General features: G+C 38.9%; 1 protein-coding gene and 1 pseudogene across 1 annotated transcript in view; one reads left to right on the forward strand and one right to left on the reverse strand.

Annotated features, from left to right (window-relative positions):
• Nucleotides 1-514: 514 nt before the first annotated feature.
• Nucleotides 515-23,467, forward strand: part of LOC139004889 (A disintegrin and metallopeptidase domain 3-like) — a 117,434-nt gene continuing 94,481 nt past the window's right edge. Inside the window, exons 1-4 of the mRNA XM_070407391.1 lie at nucleotides 515-617; nucleotides 1,141-1,223; nucleotides 12,340-12,395; nucleotides 21,439-21,517. Coding sequence (XP_070263492.1) covers nucleotides 515-617; nucleotides 1,141-1,223; nucleotides 12,340-12,395; nucleotides 21,439-21,517 — 321 coding nt within the window. The remainder of the gene's footprint in view (nucleotides 618-1,140; nucleotides 1,224-12,339; nucleotides 12,396-21,438; nucleotides 21,518-23,467) is intronic.
• Nucleotides 13,353-14,424, reverse strand: LOC139004887 (hsc70-interacting protein pseudogene; annotated as a pseudogene).

Raw genomic sequence — 23,467 nt, forward strand, 5'->3', positions numbered from 1 at the left:
AGTTTGCTTGACCAAAGAATTTTCTAAGAAACAAACAGGCAATTGAGATTTATATTTGCTTTTTCACAACATCTCTTTATGTTCATGGGTGTGTCTGTATTTGTTTAGACCTGAGACATAAGTAGAAATCTGGCAGTATATATGATTAAAGCAGGCAGTTGTCTGCTACTAAGTATTGTGTAAATTTCTATTGCCTTTTCCCTTCACTATAGTAATTCAGCTATTGTACCAGAAAGCTATGACGTGAACTCTTCATATTGCCAAGAACTTCACCACCAATAGCTGCTTCCAGAGGAGAAAGTGGCTTTATAACCGAATGTGACCCCCAAAGACCTTTAAAACTTCAGTCAGCTTTGGGGAAATAAAGCACAGGCAGCAAATAGGCTCCCCTGAGCTCCTGTGCTCAGCTGGCCCGTGGGCGGGGTCGTCAGTGGTGGGCGGGGCCGAGCAGTCTCACATTCCATCCTCCTGGCCCAGAACTCAGCCCCCTGCACATGCGCGAGACGCCTCAGTTATGCCACCAACTGCCTGCACTGTGGCGAGGGTCACCTGGCTCGCAATGCTGTTTCTCTTGCTGATCCTCCCAGGCCTCGGCAGGTTGACCTTCGCAGACCATTGTAAGTGGGGAACCTGCGCCATAGGAGGGCCGCCCAGCACAGTGTCCCCGGGCGAGGCCAGTGTCTCCCTTCTTGCTCCAGATCCCAGGGCCAGGCTGGGGGTCCCCAGTCATGCTGTCAGAGCCACCTAGTTTCAGGGTCCTGCTGAGCATGGTGGTTGGAGAGCTCAGAGCAGGCCTGGGGCAGTTGGCCCTCACTTACCTGAGTCTGCAGGGGCAGGAGAGGGTGCCCTGCTGCTGGGGCAGTGGGGCCCTAGAGAACTTGGATGGGGTCCTGAGACCAGCACTTCCTCCCCCAGTCAGGGCTGAGGTCAGCGAGTCCCAGGCTCTTTGGACAGTGATAGGGCAGCACTCTCACATGAGAGGGGCCTCTTCCTGGAGTCGCACAATGTGTGTGTGTGTGTGTGTGTGTGTGTGTGTGTTGGGGCTTGGAAGTTCAGAGTGACATGGCAGGAGAGGAGAAATAAATGAAGATGAAAGATGCTACACCCTGGGAATGCTCACACATGTTTGTCTTACTGCAGACTCAGAAACATCACATCTGCAAATTACAGTGCCACAGAAACTCGGAACCACCACCAATGATGTCGATGTTTCAGAAACGCAAGTAATTAAGAAATCACTTTATAAAAATGTTTTATTTTTACTGAACTGCATGACTCAAGTTAATTCATGAGTATCCCTTTGTGAAATGTGGTGTTCTAATTAATGTATTTAAGAGTCATTTTATCTGAATGAGAACAAGTGTTTTGATAGCTTTAATTTCCCGAATGATATATGAACATTATGAAGTTATAAAGGTACTTAGTAATGTGATAGGAATCCAAGGATTGGAACCTCAGTGGCAGGGCCAGAGAGGAGCATGAATTGCCAACTGAAAAACTATTAGACACTGAGGCAGGTTTTACAGACTGAATTATCTATCTGTCTCACTTTATGACACCCCCCCCCCCCCAAAAAAAATCCAGTGATTATGAGTTTCTAAAATTTGTAACACTGAAAACATAAGTATCCTGAGAGGTTAAAAATCTTAGGAGAGTTTAACACATACCGGGATAATGGGAACAAGAAGAAAACATGAGTATCCACAAGAACAGCAGAAAAAGAAAGGAAAGCATTTAGTGCACTCAAACACACTTAATACACATACTCAACACACCCAACATAATGAAGGATAAGCATTTTTAAATATTCAGTTCACTAGGCACATTTAACAATTATAAATTTGTAAAACTTTGATAAGTGCCTTCAGCACATTCTATATAATAAAAGGCTATTATGCATATTATCCCCTCAACCAGGAATTCGACCAGGAGGTCAATGAGGAGTTTGACCAGGGTGCGGGGCCAGTCAGCCAACTGCCCGTGGGCCCTCCCCCTACTAGCCCTACCCTGATCCCCCCACCTGTGCATGAATTCATGCACCAGGCCTCTAGTGTAAAATAAAATCTTATAGCACTAAAGGGAAAAATTTTCAAATTCATTTTCATAGTGAGTCCAAAAAATTATTTCCTCTAAGCGTAATACCCTCTAAGTCCATCCATATTGTTGCAAATGGTAAGATTTCATTCCATTTAGTGGCCACGTAATATTCTATTACATATAGTATGTGCCACGTCTTCTTTATTCATTTGTCTATCAATGGAAGCTTAGGTTGCTGCCATATCTTGACTATTGTGAATAATACTACAAAGACAAATACCACATGATTTCACTTATATGTGGGATCTAAAGAACAAAATAAATGAAGAAATAAACAGACTCATAGATACAGAGAACAAACTGGTGATTGTCAGATATAAGGGGGGTTGAGGGGAAGCTGGGTGACAATGGTGAAGGTATTAAGAAACACGAATTGGCTCTTACAACATAGTCATGGGCATGTGAACTACATGTAAAGTACAGCATAAGGAATATAGTCAGTAATATCATAGTAACTATGTATGCTGCCAAGTGGGGACCAGAATTATTCAGGGGATCACTTCCTAAATTATATAAATATGTAACCACCATGATGTACACCTGGGACTAATATAATGTTGAATATCAACTTTAATTGAAAAATAAAAATTGAGAGAAAAAAACATTTTTTTTTCAAATGGTGGTGGACAAATCATAAAGATATAAAGAATACTTGAAAAACAAAAATAAACATTTTATCCAATGGAAATATATTAATTGAATGATCCCATGGAATAAATGCACTGGTTTTCCTTTCTGCTATTTGTTAGGACTCACTAGACCCCACAGTGTATCTATCGCACATGAGGCTTTTTAAGGGCAAAGCATCTGGTGCAGCAGGAGAAAGAGAATTCAGGCAAATATCAGGATCCAAGAAACATCCACAGTCAGCTCCTCATGAACCCAGTCTCTGCTCCTGAAACATGCTGAGTCTCTGGTTTGGAATAACAAGACCTGGGAGAGGAACTTTTGCCTTGAGAGACTACTCCTTACAAAGCTTCAGCCACTAGGAAGCCACGCCAGCCCAGTCTAGATAGGTAGGACAACACTGAGGAAGCTAACTTTAGCCAGGGAAGTTTTGTTCCCTACGTGTGCATTACAAATCTCACAGTCCTTTTGACTAAGAGTCAGGCACATTCAGGCTGGAGGCATCCCCAGAAATAAAGGCAGAACTTTGCTGATCCTGCTGTAAATCAGCTCTGTCTCCACAGTAATTAATGCTTCTTAAGAATATAAAGGTGGCCCTAACCGGCTTGGCTCAGTGGATAGAGCGTCAGCCTGCGGACTCAAGGGTCCCAGGTTTGATTCTGGTTGCGGGTACATCCCCAGTAGGGAGTGTTCAGGAGGCAGCTGATTGATGTTTCTCTCTCATCGATGTTTCTAACTCTCTATCCCTCTCTTTTCCTCTCTGTAAAAATTCAATAAAATATATATTTTTAAAAAGGAATATACAGGTGATTCAACAAAATTGACAAAAGCACGTTAAAGAATTAAAAATCAAACACAGTACAAAACTCCTTATATGTTCACAATTTAAAATTTATCAAAAAGACAAATCTCTATTTGTAATTTAAAAATACACATGTATGTCCGTCATTCATGAATTGAAGAAGATATCATACATTACAATGGATATTAAATAACTAATGTTCAAGAATTAAAAAACTACAAACCAAAGTACTTTACCTTGAGTCATGCTCTTAAGATGATATAGGGAATAATTTATAATTACAAATACCTGCAAATCAAAAAAAGTTTTGAATATTAGAACTTAAAATTAATTATAACCTTAAATTTTAAAGCTATGGCTAAAATTAAGATGTACAAGTAATAAAGAGAGAGTTAAGCTAGAATAGTCTGGATCCACAGTGTCAAAAGTTTATTTCTGATAGAAATGTAGGACATATTTTGGTGAGGTAGACTAAGGAAAATGGAAATGAGAGTAAAAAATATGTCACATTTGCCCTAACTGGTTTGGCTCAGTGGATGGAGCATCAGCCTGTGGACTGAAAGGTCCCAGCTTCGATTCCAGTCAAGGGCATGTACCTTGGTTGTGGGCACATCCCCAATAGGAGGTATGCAGGAGGCAGCTGATCGATGTTTCTCTCTCATCGATGTTTCTAACGCTCTATCCCTCTCCCTTCCTCTCTGTAAAAAAATCAATAAAATATATATTTATAAAATATGTCACATTAGGAATGAGAAATATATAAATGTGTAAATAAATTATCAAACATATATGCATCTATATTTTTTAAAATAGTTACACTCATAAAAAATATAATAGAGCTGACCTAAGATAAAACAGACAGCACTGATAATTTTTTCCTTTTGAGAAACTAACACATCTTTAAAATCATATGACACCACCCTTCCCACAATCCCAGGATAAACTGATTCCATGATAGGATAAAGAGGAGGTTGTGTGTACATACTATTCAACCATAAGAAAAGAGGAAATACTACCATTTGTGAGAACATGAATGGATATTGAGAATACTATGTTAAGCAAAATAAGTCAGAAATAGTTAACAATCTTCTGATTTCACTCATATGTGGGATGTAAAACCCAAAAGCAACAAATGAACAAACAAGAAAAACAAACAACTACTTGTAGAATTAGACAACAAGCTGTATAGTGGTTACCAGAGGGAAGCAGGGTAGAAGAGGTAGTAGAGGGTAAGGGGTGTCAAATATATGGTGAGGGAAGATGATTTAACTGTGGATGATTTGACAATACAATAGGAAGATCATATGTCATAGAAATGTACACTTGTAAGGTATATAATCTTATAATCAAACTAGAGGCCCAGTGCATGAAATTTGTGCACAGGGGGGTGTCCCCTCAGTCCAGTCTGAATCCTCTCCAATCTGGGACTCCTTGGGGGATGTCTGATCCTTGGGATCGGGCCTAAATCAGCAGTCGGACATCACTCTCACAATCCTGGACCACTGGCTCCTAATTGCTCACTTGCCTGCCTGCCTGGTTGCCCCTAACTGCCCTCCCTCCCCCGCTGGCCTTATTGCCCCTAACTGCCCTCCACTCCTGGCCAGGTCGCCCCCAACTGCCCCCTCCTTGCCAGCCTAGTCACTCCTAACTGCCCCCTCCTCCAGCCTGGTCACCCCTTACTGCCCCCCCCCCCCGCCAGCCTGGTTGCACCTAACTGACCCCACCCCCTGCTGGCCTGGTTGCCCCCAACTGCCCTTCCACTGGCCTAGTTGCCCCTCACTGCTCCCCTCTGCAAGTTGAATTGCCCCTAACTGCCCTCCCCCTGCTGGTCTGGTCACCTCCAACTGCCCCCTCTGCTGGCCTGGTCGCTCCTTATGGCCTCCCCCCTCCGGCTTCGTCTCCCCATGCAGCCTGCTGTTCAGTTGTTTGATCATTCCACTTTTAATTTTGGGGGAAACTTCATATGTTTCTACAGTGGCTGCATTCCCACGATCAATGCACTAGGATTTCCTTTTCTCCACATCCTTGCCAACACTTGTTATTTGTTGGTTTATTGGTGGTAGATAGCCATTCTGGCAGGTGTTAGATTTCCACTAGTGGGGTATGAGTTTCTGTTATTCCACATTCTTACTAATACTTGGCATTCTCAATATTTGTTGTTTGCAATTTTGCTGCTTTTATTCCCTTTTCTTATCCTTTTTTATTTATTTGTCATCCCACAAATAATAATGATGAGTGACATGTAGAATATTAATAGGCCAATTGGATATGAATTGCAAGTATCAATCTTTTTTTTTAAAATATATTTTATTGATTTTTTACAGAGAGGAAGGGAGAGAGATAGAGAGTCAGAAACATCGATGAGAGAGAAACATCGATCAGCTGCCTCCTGCACACTCCCCACTGGGGATGTGCCCGCAACCCAGGTACATGCCCTTGACCAGAATCGAACCCGGGACCCTTCAGTCCGCAGGCCGACGCTCTATCCACTGAGCCAAACCGATTTCGGCCAAGTATCAATCTTTAGTCTGGGGATTGCCTTTTAACATTCTTAATAGTTTCTTTAGATCAGTGGTTCTCAACCTGATATGCAAATTAGGCATATTGACCCCTTTCACAGGGGTCGCCTAAGACCATCGGAAAACACATATATAATAACATATTGTTTTGTGATTAATTACTATGCTTTAATTATGTTCAATTTATAACGATGAAATTGGGGGTCACCACAACATGAGGAACTGTATTAAAGGGTTGTGGCATTAGGAAGGTTGAGAACCACTGCTTTAGATGCACAACAGTTTTTAATTTTGATGGTGTTTAATTAATCAACTATTTATTTTATGGCCATTCTTTTTATTGTCTATTTAATAATTATTGACTAACACAAGGTCATGGAAATAGTCTCCTATAGTTTCTTCTCAAAACATTATAATATTAGTTTTGACACATCTGTGAACATTTCTAAGATACTGTTATCATATGGAAGGGTGTCAAAAGTAATTTTTTCCTGTGGCCTTCATGTAAGTCAATAGATACTCATAAGAAAAATATTATTTTTCCTTTAATTTAAATAGGCACCTCTGTCCCTCCAAAAAGTTATCTTTTGCGGATTTATTCTAAACTCATTTTTTTTTCCAGGTGATATAATTGTTTTTAAACAAATGTCCCACTATCTTAATTACTGTAGCTTTATAGTAAGTCTTGAAATTTAGTATTTAAAGTCTTTCTATTTTTGCCATGGCCACTGTGGCTCAGTTGTTTGAGCTTTGTCTCACGTACCAAAAGTTTGCTGGTTTGATTCCTCTTAGGGCACATGCCCAGGTTACAGGCTTGGATCCCCAGTAGGGGGCATGCAAGAGGCAGCACTCATTGATATTGCTCTCTCACATTTATGTTTGTCTCTCCCTTTCTCTTCTCTCCCTCCCTCTCTCTCTAAAATCAGTTAGATAAATAAATATATGTCTTTCTACATTTTGCTTTTCTTCAGAATTTTGTCTATTTAAAGTCTTTTGTTTTTATATATATACTTGAAATTATCTTGCCAAATTTTACAAATAAGTTGTTGGATAACATTCAAACTACAATTAAATTTTGATTGTAAGAAAAACTTAATATCAATATTTCTAAATCATGGTATTGATACATCATTTCCTTAGCTCTTATTTAATTTTCTCTTTTATAGTTTGTAGTTTTATGTTGAGATATGCATATGTTTTTTTTCTGATGCTTTCATAAATGGTATTAATAAAATTTATCTTTCCAATATTTTATCTCTAACATTACAGAAATAAAATTGATTTTTATATATTTAACTATATCAATATTTGCAAATAATAAATCACTGTCATAAATAATAGTTTTCTGTTGTTTCCTTTGGCTTTTCTATTTGTTGCATTCATATCAGTTGCAGAAAGCACAGTTTTTCCCCCAAATCTCTATGCCTTTTTTTTTTTTTTTTACTGTCTAGGAATCCCCTATGATGTTGAGTAGCAGGTAATAGTTCATTTAGTTTATTGATGCTTTTGTGTTTGTTTTGCTTTTATCGTAGGAAGAAGCTATCAATATTTTAAAAATAACTATGACATTTGCTGTAGGTATTTTGCAGTTGTCTTATTGCAATATCTGGTTGATACTGCTTCATATAAGTAGTTGAGAAGTGTTCCAACTTTATATTTCATGCATTTTTATAAGATTAGTATTTTTCCTTATTCAAATGTTTAGTGCAGTTCACCATTGAATGAATGACTATCTCTGGACTTGGAGATTCTTAAAATTTAATTCTTGATAGAGTGGATTTAAACCTATTGATTTTTATTATCTTTGTATGTTCTTTGTTTCTGTTACATTTTTCAGTTCTTACCATGTTTTCTTTTTCATTGTTTAATCTATTTTTAATTACATTTTAGCTATTTTTTCAATTTATGCACCTGTTTCCTATCAGTAGGGAGAGGAAAATGGTGTTTAGAAGTCAATCTCTATGCTTGGTATGCTAATTATGACAGGGATTTCACTGTTTATATGTAATTCAGTGGCTCATGTCAGAAAATATGTGTGTGTTATACACAAACATGATATAAGGTGTGTGCGCACATGTGTTGGGGTGCGTATAAATATGCATGTGTGTTTATATTAAAACCTTGTTATATTGATATATCCAATTTCAGTAAAGAAAAATGGGGGGGCGAACATATATGGCAAAAGTAAACAACAACATATTTGCCTTATACTCTAATATACAAATTTCTTTAAAAGTAATTAGTGTAAACTTTCCAACTACATCAGAGATGGCCACTTTGGGTGAAAAAATTAAATGCTATCTGCAAGAAATACTCTTTAAATATAAGACAAATAGATTAAAAGAAAAGAATGTAAAAAATTTAAACTGAAACCTAAATCCATAGTAAATGTAAGTTGATAAATTGATATAAAAGAAGTAGCCTGCAGGACAAGGCTATTAATAGGATAAGTAATTGCATGTCTTAATGATAAATATCTTCCTTTATCAAGAAGGCATAATAATCTTAAAAATATTTGCATCTACTAAGAGTGTATCAAAACATGACTCAAAAATATGTAGTAGCGAAATAGTTGACAAATCCACAATTACATTAGAGATTTTAAAACTCTTCTCTCAGTAAATTAAAAAAAATACACCTTAATCAACAGAGATATGGAAAAATTAAAGTGGTAATAGTCTCCTTGATTTTAATTGACATGTGTAGAAGACAGGCAGTGGGTATTGAATTCATATAAAATTAATTTTTTGTAATTATTGATAAGGTTTATTATAAAACTACCATCTTGATATCTGTTTTTCCCCCAATAGATTTCTTTTGACTAAAGTAGAAATGCAATATCTGATTATAGATTATACTTACAATCATGAAAACATTTTTATTAGTAAACTAGAGGCCTGGTGCATGAATTCATGCATGGATGGGGTCCCGCAGCCTGGCTGGTGATGGGGAACAATCGGGGAAGTGGGGGTGTGGTTGGCTGGGTGGAAGGACTGTGGGAGGTTGGCCAGACGGCAGGGGGAAAGGACTGTGGGAAGTTGGCTGGCCATGGGAAGTTGATGGTGGGAGCACACTGACCACCAGGGGCAGCTCCTGCCTTGAGCATCTGCCCCCTGGTGGTCAGTGAACATTATAGCAACTGGTCGACCAGTTGTTCAGTCGTTTGTTTGATTGCTTAGGCTTTTATAAAGGGTGTCCCAAAATTCACACAAGAAGTAATTTTGATAGAAAACACAGGTTTATAATTAAAAATTGTAAATTTGTATTGATTCATAAAGTATACAGTATAAGGTTATGTATGGAATAGCATATCGGGCAAAATATCCACAACATGTCACTGTTTGGTGCAAATTTTGGGCTGGAGGCATCATCGGACCATTCTTCTTCAAAAATGTGGCTGCTCAGGCAATAACAGTTAATGGTGCTTGCTATCACAACATGATAATCCAGTTTTTTGTGCCTAAATTACAAGATATGGATGTGGATGACATGTGGTTTCAACAAGATGGTGCCACATGCTATACAGCCCGAGAAACAATTCAATTACTGCATGAGTCATTTCCTGGTTGTGTAATTTCCCGTTTTGGTGATCAGAATTGGCCGCCCAGACCATGCGATTTAACACTGTTGGACTTTTTTCTTTGGGGTTTTTTGAAGTGTAAGGTTTATGCCAACATGCCCATGACCACCTATGCCTTGAAGGAGGAAATTGAGCACTGTATCAACGAAATTCAGCCACATTTATGCAAAACGGTCATGGAAAATTTCAACCAAAGAGTGCATATGTGCCAGCAAAAGCCTTGGAGGCCATTTACCCAATATGCTATTCCATACATAACCCTATACTGTATACTTTATGAATCAATAAAAAATTTACAATTTTTAATTATAAACCTGTGTTTTCTGTCAACATTACTTTTTGCGTGAATTTTGGGACACCCTTTATATATAGATAGATTTAAATAAGTTGCCCACAAAATTCTACTAGTCAAATGGCTTTAAGGATGCAGGCAATATTTAAGGAAAGATAAGTATCTTTTTCAGAGAATAGAACATAAATCAATCCTTCAGAATTTTAATCATCTTAAGAGGTTAATGTAATGTTGTTATATAGCAGACAAATAAAGTGGGAGAAAAGAAAGTTATAGGTTCTTATACTTGCAGAATATTTAAAATTGAAATTAGCAAATAATTGTGAAACATTATGACCAAGTAGCTTTATTCTCTGTGGAAAGATCTCTTAATATTAGAAATATATATTCAATAAACTCACCACACTAACATATTGAGAAAAATAATGACTATATCCAGAAAGAATATTTCAGAAAATTATTCACACATTTACACACACGTACTCACCAAATACTCACACAATATCTCACTTTAGAAGAGAACAGACTCAGTGAGATTTACATGAATCTAAGCAAAACAATAGCACCAAGAGTAAACGGTAACAAGTGTCAAGCTTAATGTTATGAACAGTAAAGCATTTTATTTTAGGGCCAGAGTAAGGCAGACTTCTTATTATTCCCATTTTATTCAATAATTTTATAATATAAAAATCAGGGAATAGAAATGTAGAACATGTAGGGTTTAGAAGGTAAGACAGAGACCAACTATTGCATAGATCAGGCTTCTGCCTTCAATAACTGGATATTTGATCATGCCATTATTTGATTTCCACAATGTAGAAGATAAATTATACAGATTTATTCTCAAACAATAGAATAAAGATAGGATACTAAAAGAAGTAGTACTCACAACTATTCTTTTTCTACATACTTTGTGTAGATACAAAAAGAAAGTTACAAAGCGCATCATGAAATTTGTAAGATTTGGGAGTCATCTTTATATGTACAATACCCTGGAAATTGCTACTTGTTATTATCTTTCCGAATGCATCTCTAAATTATAAATAAATACGTAAAATTTAAATACTTCTCTATATATAAAAGCCTAAGTGACCAGTATGACTGGATGACCGGCTGGTAGCTATGATGCACACTGACCAACAGGGGGCAGATGCTCAGTGCAGGAGCTACCCTTGGTGGTCAGTGTGCTCCCATAGACAACCTCCCACTGCTGGCCAACTTCCCACAGTCCCTCTCCACCATGCAGGCCGGCTCCAATTGCCCGATCGCCAGCTGTGCACAAATTTGTGCACCGGGCCTCTAGTATTACATAAAATGGATCAAAAGTTAAAGTAAAACAGTTAAAACATCAACAGTAGATTGGTGTAACTATTCTAATATCAGAGTAGAATTTCAAGAAATACTTTTAGAAATAAATGCTACCTTATTATTGATAAAGTGCTCAACTTATCCTGAAGATATCAACATACTAAATCTGTTCGCACCCAACAACATAGCTCCAAAATGATGCAGGGCATAAAACCCTCAGATTGAAAGGAGAAAGAAACAATGTCACAATAAACTTGGAAATGCCAACACACCTTTTTCAATAGACTGCAGAACACCGAACACTACAGGGTTGAAAATGACAACACAGAAAATTGCACCCAATGACAAAATTCATATTCTTTGCAAACATAAAATCTTCATCAGAATTAACTACGTGCTACCCCATAAGAAATGGATATGTTTGATGCTGGTGCTCCAGGGTGTGTTCTCTGAGCTGCAATCTCTGAGGGGATTTGTGTAAATTAGGGGTTGCCCTTGTGATGAGCACTGTGGGAGGGGAGGGAAATAAAAACAGGAATGGGGAGAGCATCAACTGAGTCTCAACAAGAGGGAAGCTGGCATGACCCATGAAAAGATCTGGAGTTGGGGTGAGGGGGCTTCTTATTAAACGTGGACTGTCCCTGAACGTTGTGAGGCAAATCCTGGAGAGAACAGCAAGGTGAAAGGCTGTGTGCAGGCAGTGCTTCTGGCGGTTTGGCTACTCCCTTTCACCTTAAAAGGGGACCTGCATTATAGTCCTCGGATTTTCCATGTATCTGTGCTAGAAGCTGAAAAGTAGAAAAAAAGATAATAAAATTCAAGTTTCTTCAAGGTTCCTCAGCATTTCTAAATATAACCATTTTAAATTACATTTGATTATGATATGTAATAAATGCCAATGACTAATGCTCTTAATTTGAAATAGATTTAGACTCCTTGAATTTCTGTCATACATCCTGTGATTAAAGAAAGATAGCAATATACTTCTATATGTGGATATAATTTTGACACACACATGATACAATATTAGTTTACATTTTAAAGAAGTATGTCTTTGGTTTGAAGAATTTCACATTTTTAATGATTACTTTCTCTCTGAATACTCTGTTGTTAGGTCATTTATGCCATCCAAATGAACAGGAAAACATACTCTCTCCATCTTAAAAAACAGTAAGTGAAAATTCTTTTTTCATATAGTTTTTAGTGTCTTAAATTTGTATAGTCAGTACCCTAAATTGTGACTAAACAAAAGCATGAATATTTCACTTGTTTAACATGTTATATCTTCTTCATGAATCATGTAAGACTAGAATTTCAGCCTTGATTTTGAGATTTGAAACTTAATTTTCACGCCAAATTCTGATTTAATGATGTCAATATTAGGCATGTTAAATAGATTAAGATTACTCTGTGTAACTCCTTAAAATGCAACCACAATTGCAACAATTAAGGGTATAATTTTATTTGACTATGTTTAGCTTCTTTTGTCTTCTTGTTATTTCACATATGTACATAATTTTAAGAACTTTACTTGACATTCTAGAATATTTTTTCTCATTTTGTATGTACTTTTAACATATTAAGTATTCTGTTTTCTATCTTCACTCTAGGAAATCAATATTAATAACTTTGTGCGTACTTGTCCCAATTTTCTATTTATATTTCATTTTTCTATTAAATAAAACCTACCCACAATTTTGTTTTTACGAAAGTGGAAATAGGGTGTTATTACTGGCAGGTCTTATTGATTAATGGTGCTTATTTCCTTGCTCTTTATGTAGTTCATAACTCATCCTTCAATAGATAACATTTAACAGTATGATATATATATAGTAAAATGTAGGGTTTAACACACCCTTTCAATTTGTTTTTAAATATTTTTAAGGTTTAAAAGTGTTTAAACTTTGTAATTTCCAGTAGGAAAACATTATCTGAATGAATACCATAATGGCAAACCACTGTGAAATGTTACAGCTGCGTTTGGGCCAGAGGGGTTGGGATTCTCTTCAAGCACCCCAGCTTTCGTCATGAGAAGGTCAGAGGTACACTGGTTTGTATTATTGAGACATCCATTGGGCGATCCAAGTTGCTTTTCCATCAGCAAGGGCTTTATCTGTCACAAGGGCATTATGCTGGACCTCCAAATTTGGCTGACAATTTACTGATGAGATTCATAACCTTTGGGTTGCTCTGATATTTTGACATATTTGCTGGGTTCTGAGCCACATCCTGGAAGGCCACCATAGCTTCTGGATTCTGCATGACTGCAAGAACCTCTGTATCACTAAGAATTTCATTGAGCTCACGCATTCCTCCCATTCCAGGCATGCCTCCAGGAAAATTACCAGGCATTCCCCCAGGAAAGCCCCCTGGAAAAGAGCCATACTGAGCTCCTGATTGACTTCTGGCTTCTTCCTCTCTCTGGGCTTTCTCATGTTCTCCCCGAGCCTTCTTAACCCTTTCCATTCTTTCTTTGATCTCTCGCTCTTCCCATTTCCACTCATACTTTCTCCGACGTTCTGCAATTTTCTGGGCCCTTGGTTGAACTTTTTTCAGCACTGCAACAGCATCTTCATTATAATCCAATTTATATGCAAGGGCAAGATCACGGGCTGCTTCTTCCCAGTGGCCCAGAAGTCTGTGTGCTTTCCCTCGCCACTTGCCAGGCTGAGCGGAATCAGGATTTTTCAATAGCTCTGTCATAGTCTTGATGGCAGCATTTGGCTTCTGTAATTTGATGAAGACACTGGCTCTCTTGGCATACCGAATGGCCAAACGGGGATTCAGCTTGATGGCATCTGGGAACAAGTCTATGGCTTTCTGTAGTTCACCATCATTTAGGGCATCAATGGCAGCCACTTTTTTTTATCATTTGCCTGATCCATCATCTCATTAGTTATCTCTACATTCTCATCTCCCATTTCTTGAGAGGCATCAGTGTCTGGTTCAATCACACCCTCATTGTCGATTTCTAGATCACTTTCCTCACTGATGGTTCATCTGTCTTTAGGTCTTCCTCCACCTTCTTTCTATCTGTTTTTTCCTCCTTACTTTCTTCTGATTTAGTTTTATGAGTAGCAGGTGGTATTTTACCTCCCAGGCTCTCCACCCACTCCCTCAGGAAGCGCATTTCCTCGGTGTGCAGAACTCTCGACATTTTCACGAAGGCCCGGAGTTTGCTCACTTTGCAGGGGTGCATGGTGGGAAAGCAGGAGCAGGCGGCAGGCATTGCGAAGGAGGCAGCAGGGTTGCAGGAACAGGTGCTACCTCGGCCTGACCATGTGGAAGGGGGCGGCAGCCGCGAGGCCAACAGTATGTAATATTGATAGGTAATGAGGTTATTTCCAGAAATTGTCATTTGTTTATTGAGTCCTGCAATAAACATTCTTGTATGTATATCTATAATAATCTATAATAATAAAAGCATAATATGCTAATTAGTCTGGACATCCTTCCAGATGACCTTCCGGATGAAGCCCAGGTCCCAAGTGCCTGTGATTGGCTGGAGGGAAACCTGGATCCCAGGGGCCAGAGGGAAACTGGGGTGCCGGAAGCTGGGGGAAGGAAGGCCCACTCTTGCATGAATTTTGTGCATCAGGCCTCTAGTTTTTATATAATACACTAGAGGCCCAGTGCACAAGATTTGTGCACTGGAGAGGGGGTGCCCTCAGCCCAACCTGCACCCTCTCCAATCTGGGACCCCTTGAGGGATGTCCGATGGCCAGTTTAGGCCCGACCCCTGTGGACATCCCTCTCACAATTCGGGACTGCTGGCTCTGATTGCCCCTAACTGCCTGTCTGATTGCCCCTAACTGCTTCTGCCTGCCAGCCGGATCACCCCCTAACCACTCTCCTGCCAGCCTGATCGATGCCTAACTGCTCCCCTGCCAGCCCGATCGCCCCCAACTGCCCTCCCCTGTGTATTCCCTCTTTATTAGATAGGGTTTTTTCTTTAACATATTGGACACTGTACATGCCTTGGTCTTGACAAACCAATAAAAATGTAAATACAAACTAAAATTGTCATAAAATAAACTCCTTAAATAGGAATTTCATGAGATCTTGGAAAGGTGATATCATGTGGTTGTTTCCTCCTTTTTTCCTTCTCTTTCCTTTTTCTTTTTTTTTTTATTTTTTTAAAATATACATTTTATTGATTTTTTTTACAGAGAGGAAGGGAGAGGGATAGAGAGTTAGAAACATCGATGAGAGAGACACATCAACCAGCTGCCTCCTGCACACCCCCTACAGGGGATGTGCCCACAACCAAGGTACATGCCCTAGACCGGAATCGAACCTGGGACCCTTCAGTCTGCAGGCTGATGCTCTATCCACTGAGCCAAACTGGTTAGGGCTCTTTCTTTTTCTTGATGTTTCATCTTTTGTCCTTTCTTTCTTTTCTTCTTTTATTTTTTTTCTGTCCTCTCTTTCTCTTAACTTTTCCATTGGTAGAATCGTCAGTACTTGAATCTGTCTTGCTTCCAGAAGACGAAGAAGATGGAAACACACTGTCATCTGAAGAAAAAAATGATCTATGTTGGGATTGGTGGTGTTTCTGGTTTTTCTCTTTTCCAGTTTGTTTGTTATTTCTGCCGGCCTCAGTATCTTCAGGACGTGTGTGAGCACTTATTCATGTCTACAAAACCTGCCTGCCTTGGTGAAAACTGTAGGGGAAAAGGCCTTCCTGGGTGGGCTCAAGCCTGGCCCAAGGTGCTGAGGAACCAGGGCAGGGAGTGCCCCCGCCGCCACTGCGGAGACCTCGGGACCATAGGGTACTGTCTAGTAATGTAACTGCAATGTCGCAGTTTGTCTTCAGAAATTAGTTGTAAGTTACTTCTGATGTGAAACCCTACCTCAGACATTTCCTTTGCGGTTTGTAAAGATTTTAAACAAAATCCATTTACCTCCCTAACCCGGTCACAAGTTTCTGCCCAATGGGAGAAGTTTGCTGGGCAGCTTTGCCCAGATACCCGCCTCTGCCTCCTCCCAGCTCCAATCACTGGGCTGGGGGCAAGGGAAGTTCTGAGGCTGACTCCCTGAGGTTGCCAGTGGGGCAGGGTCACTCGCCAGGGAGGGGCGCTGATGCTTGAGACTGAAACCCTGAGGCTGCAGGTGTGTGTGTGGGGGGGAATCACTCTGTGGGGATGCGCAAGGTTCCAAGGATGAGACCCCGAGGCTGCTCCTGGGAGGGGATCGCTCTGTGGGGGCACGGGTACTTCTGAGGCTGAGACCCTGAGGCTGCACCTGTGTGTGGGATCACTCCGTGGGGGCATGGGCGCTTCCGAGGCTGAGACCCTGAGGCTGCAGGTGGGTGTGGGGGGATCACTCATGGCAAATGAATTTGTTTTTGTTTTTTTATAAAGGGTCAGGAGGGCCTCTGGGCAGCATGCCATCAGGCTGTCATGCTGCCAGCTCTCAGTGCCAACCCCTCCCCCAGACTGGGGACTCCAGCAGGGTTGAGAGAGACTGGGCGCCGCCATCTTTGTCATGGAGTGATGGTTAATTTGCATATTACTCTTTTATTAGATAGGATACTTTGTTTGGTAGCCTTGATATCAAGAAGTAGGTTTCTGGATCAAGAAGTGTGAATAATAATGACAATAGTAATGATAATAACAAAAACAACAAAAGTAACTGGCATTTTTTGAACACATAACATTTTCTGGGGATATTTCTAAGCAATTTTCATGTAGTAACTGATTTAATATTCACATTTTATAGTATATTAAGACTTTGAGAAACATTACCAGTGTCTTTCTGAAAAGATGATAGCAATATAGATTTCCAAAAGCCTGCATAATGTGCTAAATATTCTATTTCATCTTAACATCAGTTTGTATTTCCTTAAATAATTACTTTTATTTGCAATTATCTGTATGAGGCTTGCCTATTCATATATTTTTCTCATTATTTATTATTTTAATACACTTCATTTTTTAGAGCAGTTTTAGGTTTACAGCAAAATTGACTGGAATGCACAGGGATTTCCCATAAGCCCCTTACCCCACATATATATAGCCTTCCCCATTATCAACAACTCCTATCAAAATGATATCCTATATAATAAAAGCCTAATATGCTAAGTATCTGGTCGTCTGATTGTCCGTTCAACCAATCAAAGCGTAATATGCTAATGATATGCTAAGGCCTCTTAACTGCTCACTATGACATGCCCTGACCACCAGAGGCCAGAAAGTCTACCAGTCGACCAGTTGCTATGATGTGCACTGACAACTGGGGACAGATGCTCCGACCAGTAAGTTAGCTTGCTGCTGGGGTCAACCCAATCAGGACTGAGCGAGACAGGCCAGATGCACCCTAGGGCCCTCCTGCAGTCCCTCCCCAGCTAGCCAACCTCCTGCATCCCTCCCCAGCCCTGATCGTGCACTGGTGGGGTCCCTTGGCCTGGTCTGCACCCTATCACAATCCAGGACCCCTCAGGGGATGTTGGAGAGCTGATTTGGCCTGATGGTAGAATGACCAGTCGCTATGATGTTCACTGACCACCAGGGGGCAGACGCTCAATGCAGGAGCTGCCCTTGGTGGTCAGTGAGCTCCCATAGTGGGAGTGCCACTCAGCCAGAAGCTGGGCTCATGGCTGGCGAGTGCAGCAACAGTGGCAGGAGCCTCTCCCGCCTCTGAGGCAGTGCTAAGGATGTTCCACTGCCAGCTTATGCCTGCCCCCTGTGGGGAGTGGGCCTAAGCCATCAGTTGGATCCCCTCCCAAAGTGCATGAACTTCGTGCACTAGGCCTCTAGTATTGTTATATTTGATTACCTAAATCCACACATCATTACAACCCAAAGTCCATAATTTATATTAGATCAATATTTTATGCCTTTTTTTTCTTTTGAATGATAAAAAAGAAATGGATAATTCTGAGAATAATTTAAACAATTAGTGACAGACATGGAAGTATCGTGCCTACACTATTTAAATTGAAGTGTATTGCCCATGGCTGGTAATAGGGAAATTTGTTATTTCCTTACCCAGATCTATTTCTCTTACTCCCCAGTGCTAATTACAGCTACAGTAATGGCAATATTCTTCTGTCTTATCTTCATTCATTTATGTCTAGAGATCAATAAGAATCCTAATGTTTTGAGTATTTCTTAATAAATGCAATGACTCAATACCATATATTCCATCAATTTATTTATATTAATATGGTGCACCACAAAAGTACACCCAAAACTTTACCTTTTCCTGTATCTTCACTCTTTGTCATATAACTAACTGTATGACTATCATTATGAGATGGGATAAATACATTTCCATCAACGCCCCCACTATCCAGCCCTTGAATCTGAATTCACTTATGCAAGGCCAAATTCATGATGTATGGTGTCTCAGGGCCTTATGGTTAGAAGGGCCCTGTATTTGGTTTAATGTTCCAGTGTTGCTGTCCTGAGATTCTTAATAGTTTTAGACAGAGGCCTTGCATCATTTTTACCTCGGACCCCACACTTATATAGACTATTTGATTTCTTTGGCCCAAATGTTATTACCTGACTTGATTCAAACAGAGGCTTGAAAAGCTCTCATGCTTTTCTGCTTTCTTTCCTGTTTGTCTGCCATCCTCGTGACAATATGCATAGGCCAGCATGCTGAAAGCTAGATACATGTGGACTACAGCCAAGGTGCCCTAATCATTCCTAAATATGGCTGAATCCAGTACCATAGATCAAGCCTGGCCAATTAGCAGAACTTCCATGGCTACCCACATGTGACAGAGAAGTGTGAGCAATAGATACGTATTCTGTTGTATGTGGTTGTGGTTTTGTGGTTGCTTATTATACAACATTTTACATAATGTTACTTTTCTGAGATTCATATTGCTCTGTGCCAAATGAGTTTATTTTTACTATATATACAGCCTTTGAATGAATATTTCTCATATATTAATTATCCACCCATTATTTATAGCAAAGAAAGCTTTACTGTGGGTATCCCTAGCCATGACTTCCTGGGCACCAGTGAAATTGATGGGTAATAAATAAGAAAATTCTCATTGCCAAATTTTTACTTCAAAGAATTTTACCAGTTTCATTCGCACCAACAATTCAAATGTATTCCTGTACTCTACATTGCCAACAAAATGAGTATCTTGACTCATTTATTTTGTTAACCAATGGATAAGAACTACTACTTTATTGTTGTTTTAATATGCACTTCACTGCTTCTTAATATCATATAGTATCTTTTCAAATGTTTACTGACCATTCTAATTTAATTGCCTCTCCCAAGATTTTGTTTTTCTTTGGGGTTTTTATTTTTATTCATGTGTCTTCAGTATTTATTTTCAATCTGTGCCTTGTCATTCTGCTTTTCTTTCTTATTTTCTATAATCAGATTTTGAGAACTTTTGTTTACTACAGAGCAGTGGTTCTCAACCTTCCTAATGCCTAGACCCTTTAATACAGTTCCTCATGTTGTGGTGACCCCCAATTTCATTGTTACAAACTGAACATAATTAAAGCATCGTGATTAATCACAAAAACAATATGTAATTATATATGTGTTTTCCAATGGTCTTAGGCGACTCCTGTGAAAGGGTCATTCGACCCCCAAAGGGGTCATGACCCACAGGTTGAGAACCGCTGCTATAGAGATTAGCCCTTTATCTGTTCTATATGTTGCAAATATGCCACCCTATTGATTGTCTTTTTACTTTCTTTGTGGGATTTATTGATACAAAATAAAATTTTATCATCATTATATTTTTATTTTCCTTTCTAGGTCCTCAGATTCCTCTCTTGTGCCTCTCACATCTAAATTTATATCATAATATTACTACAGTATTTTTTAAATTCTTACTTTTAAGATGTAAATCCAGTGCTTTCAGTTACTTAAATGTCTTGTATTTTTCAAATTTTATCACTGTTTTGTATTTTTTTCCTGTTGTAATTTTATGTTAACTCAGATATTGTTCCTGTAGAATACTTTCACATTATATTCTTCAGAGAGATATGCAGATGGCATGCTTTCTGAATCTGCATATCTGCAAAAGTCCCTTTTGTTTTCCTAATTGAGTAACTTGGCAATGTGTAGAATCTGTGAGTCTTATTCTTTTGCTATAAATTCTTGCAATTTGATAGAGTCCATTTGATAGAGTGAATTTTCCAGTATGTTGTCTGTGTGTATGGTTTTATATTAATTCTCCCTGATATTTTGTTTTTCCCAGGTACTTGCACCTGAACCAGCCCAGGCCATTCAGAGATTTTTCCATAAGAGTGTATATAAAATGGGAACTGATCAATATCTGTTTTTCTCAGGGGATCTCTCTAGTTTTGTTATTTGACTGGAGGAAAAGGAAAGGTTATCAGGAATGAGAGACAATGAAGAGGACGAGAATTCCTGGTGACTGAAAGTACCCTGCGAATGCTCTAGTCCTCTCAATTCTGGCCTTGAAATGCCTTCTGGTGTTTGGCATCCTTGAAAAAGTTTGATCTCCCTACAATAAATAATGTTGTTAGATTTTTCTATGATGACCTCTTTCTTCCAGGAGAAAGACTTAACTTCTGAGGCATGTTTATATTGGGTTTGTCTACAGAGATCCTTTAGGTTGGCTTATGAAATGTGAGCAGGGACACTAGTATCCCTCCTCTAAACAAAGGCTTTGAGAACTATGCTGTGCTTCTACAATTTTTTTTCTCTTTCTGCTAAAAGAAAGTTGTTCTCCAAGAAGGGACCAGGCCTTTTCCTGGGTCCCAGAATGAAGGTAGCATTAGCCCAACCTGCAGTAAATGTGTGAACATCCATTGCTGTTTTAAGGCAATGAGAACAATGGGGTTGTTTTAATGGCAAAATAACTGCATAAAAACTAAGAATAAAAGCATGTTTTTTGCCTTTATCAACTGATGGATACTTGTTCGTAAATATTAACTGGCATATTGATGCTATTAGGTGTATTGATGGTTAAATCTAAAAGAGAACTTCGCTGTGGGAATCTAGAAGCTCTGGTTTTTACTACAGGTGAAGCTGTGTCATTGCAGCTTCCATACTGGAATCTGGTTATACTGCTTATTCCTTTTTCTTATACACACATTATGCTATTAGAAAGCAAATCAGATCATGGAAATATGAGTACATTTAATTGTTTAGATATCTGAGCTTATATATTGAAAGTAAATTTGTTTAATTTTATGATTCTGGAAATTTCTTTTATTAATTAAATTTATACAATGAAGTGTCATTATCTTGGTTGAATTAGGTCATTTTTAGACCCTCATTTCCTGGTATATACATACAACAAGTCAGGAACGTTGCATCCACATTCATCATTTAAAAAGGTAAGCTTTCCTTTTATTCCGTGTAGATTCTATTTTTTACCTGCCATTAGTGAGAAGAAAAAGATTGTTATATACTCCACAGAATTATTGGGCAAACAAATAAAAATTCCAAGTATAATATGGCAATTACAATAAAATCATATAGGATAGAACAACTACTTTTTAAGTTTAAAATTTAGGAGTCACTTATCCAAAAAGGTCATTTAATATCTGGAAGTATTAGTAGGAGTTTGAGAAGAAACAAACAAACAAAAAATAGATAAAGGAGCTAAAAAAGCTATAAAAAAAACCCAACAACCCCAAACACATTGAGTAGTTTAAATTGATATATCCTAGTCTCTGAGCTGGGAGGTAATGGTGGAAATTGTAGATTGACCACTGAGAAAATGAGGACACAAAAGCATATTAGGTACAGAAACTGAATGTGTTCAGTATGAAACATTGGAATTTCAATTTGTATCCTAAAATGCTGGTAGGAGTGAAGAAATTTTTCAAAATATGTGAGAAAGTTAGCTTTAGTCTGTAAGGTTCTCATTTTGCCAGAATAAATGATTTGGAAGAAACCAATGTTGACAAATGATTGGTCAGATTCTATTTCTTTATTGTAATTGAGAGATTAATATAAATCCATATAGGCTCAGCCCATGGGCACAGACAATAGTGAGATGAAGGCCTGGGAAGGGGGGACGGGAGTCAGATGGAGAGGACTTGGGCGGGGCGGGGCCGGGGGGGGGGGGGGGGAGAATGGAGGTCATCTGTAATACTCTCAACAATAAAAATGAATTAAAAACAAAATAAATTGAAAAATGGTATCTGCCATAGCATGTTATACTCACTATCCACAAGTAGAAAGCACAATAAAATATTGTACATGAGTACCTGTTTTTAGACATTTGGCAATAGGCAGATCAGAAGATTTCTCACTGAGAGACAAGTCACCTAGAAGGTGAGTCTCAAATTTAACTTGACCCTCTGACTGGGAATAACGTCTTAAGCACAGCATAAGGAAGTGGAACCAAGCAGCCACTAAGAGATTGGAGTTCAGGGATGCTGAAGCAGTTGGAACTTGAAGGAGACAGGAACAGAGATGAACAGAGCCTATCAGATATATGTTTTTGGGGGGAGGGTAGCTGCCTTAATGTCCTTGATTGAGGATTAGGCTACATATTTGCTGGGTAAGACTCTACTGAAGGGTAGAGAGTCAAATGGAGATAATACTATAGGTCAGTGATTTTTAAAAATATATTTTTATTAATTTCAGATAGGAAGAGGTATGGAGAGAGAGAGAGAGAGAGAAACATTAATGATGAGATAGAATGATTGATTAGCTACTTCCAACATGCCCCCTACTGGGAGTCGACCCCACAATCCTGGCATGTTCCCTGACTAGGAATTGAATAGTGATATCCTGGTTCATAGGTCAATGCTCAACGTCTGAGTCATGCCAGCTGGGCTAGGTCAATAATATATATATTTTTTTACATTTTCTGTCTCACGGTACACATAAACTAATTACAAAAATTCTGTGTCACACCCGAAAAAATGTACAGGTATAATTTTGATTCACTGACACTGCATGGATATTGTTGTGTTTGCTGTTGTCATTTTTTTTTCACTTGACAATGTAAGGGAAAAGATGCCTCTGCCCCCGACTAAATAATCAGGTATTACATGTTTTAAAAATTCTTGCAGCACACCAGTTGATAATTGTTGCTCTGGGTCAAACAGTGTTGGAAGATAATGGATTGTTCAGCCCAGGCAGCGTAGTGTGACCAGGCATTCAGCTGAGACCAGAAAGGCTAATTCTTAGGAGAAGGCATCTAGAGTAATGGGTATTTTTATCACCCCATTCTTTATCCCATAGCCTGAAGCCCAGCAATGAGCAGAGTAAGGAAGGTTACCATTAAATTAATTACCTTCCTCTACAAAATGCAGTACTCTAGCCCTAGC

The sequence above is a fragment of the Myotis yumanensis genome, unplaced genomic scaffold (genome assembly GCF_028538775.1).
Source record: "Myotis yumanensis isolate MYYU_CA2020_CCGP unplaced genomic scaffold, mMyoYum1.0.hap1 SCAF_3, whole genome shotgun sequence".
Taxonomy (NCBI): Eukaryota; Metazoa; Chordata; class Mammalia; order Chiroptera; family Vespertilionidae; genus Myotis; species Myotis yumanensis.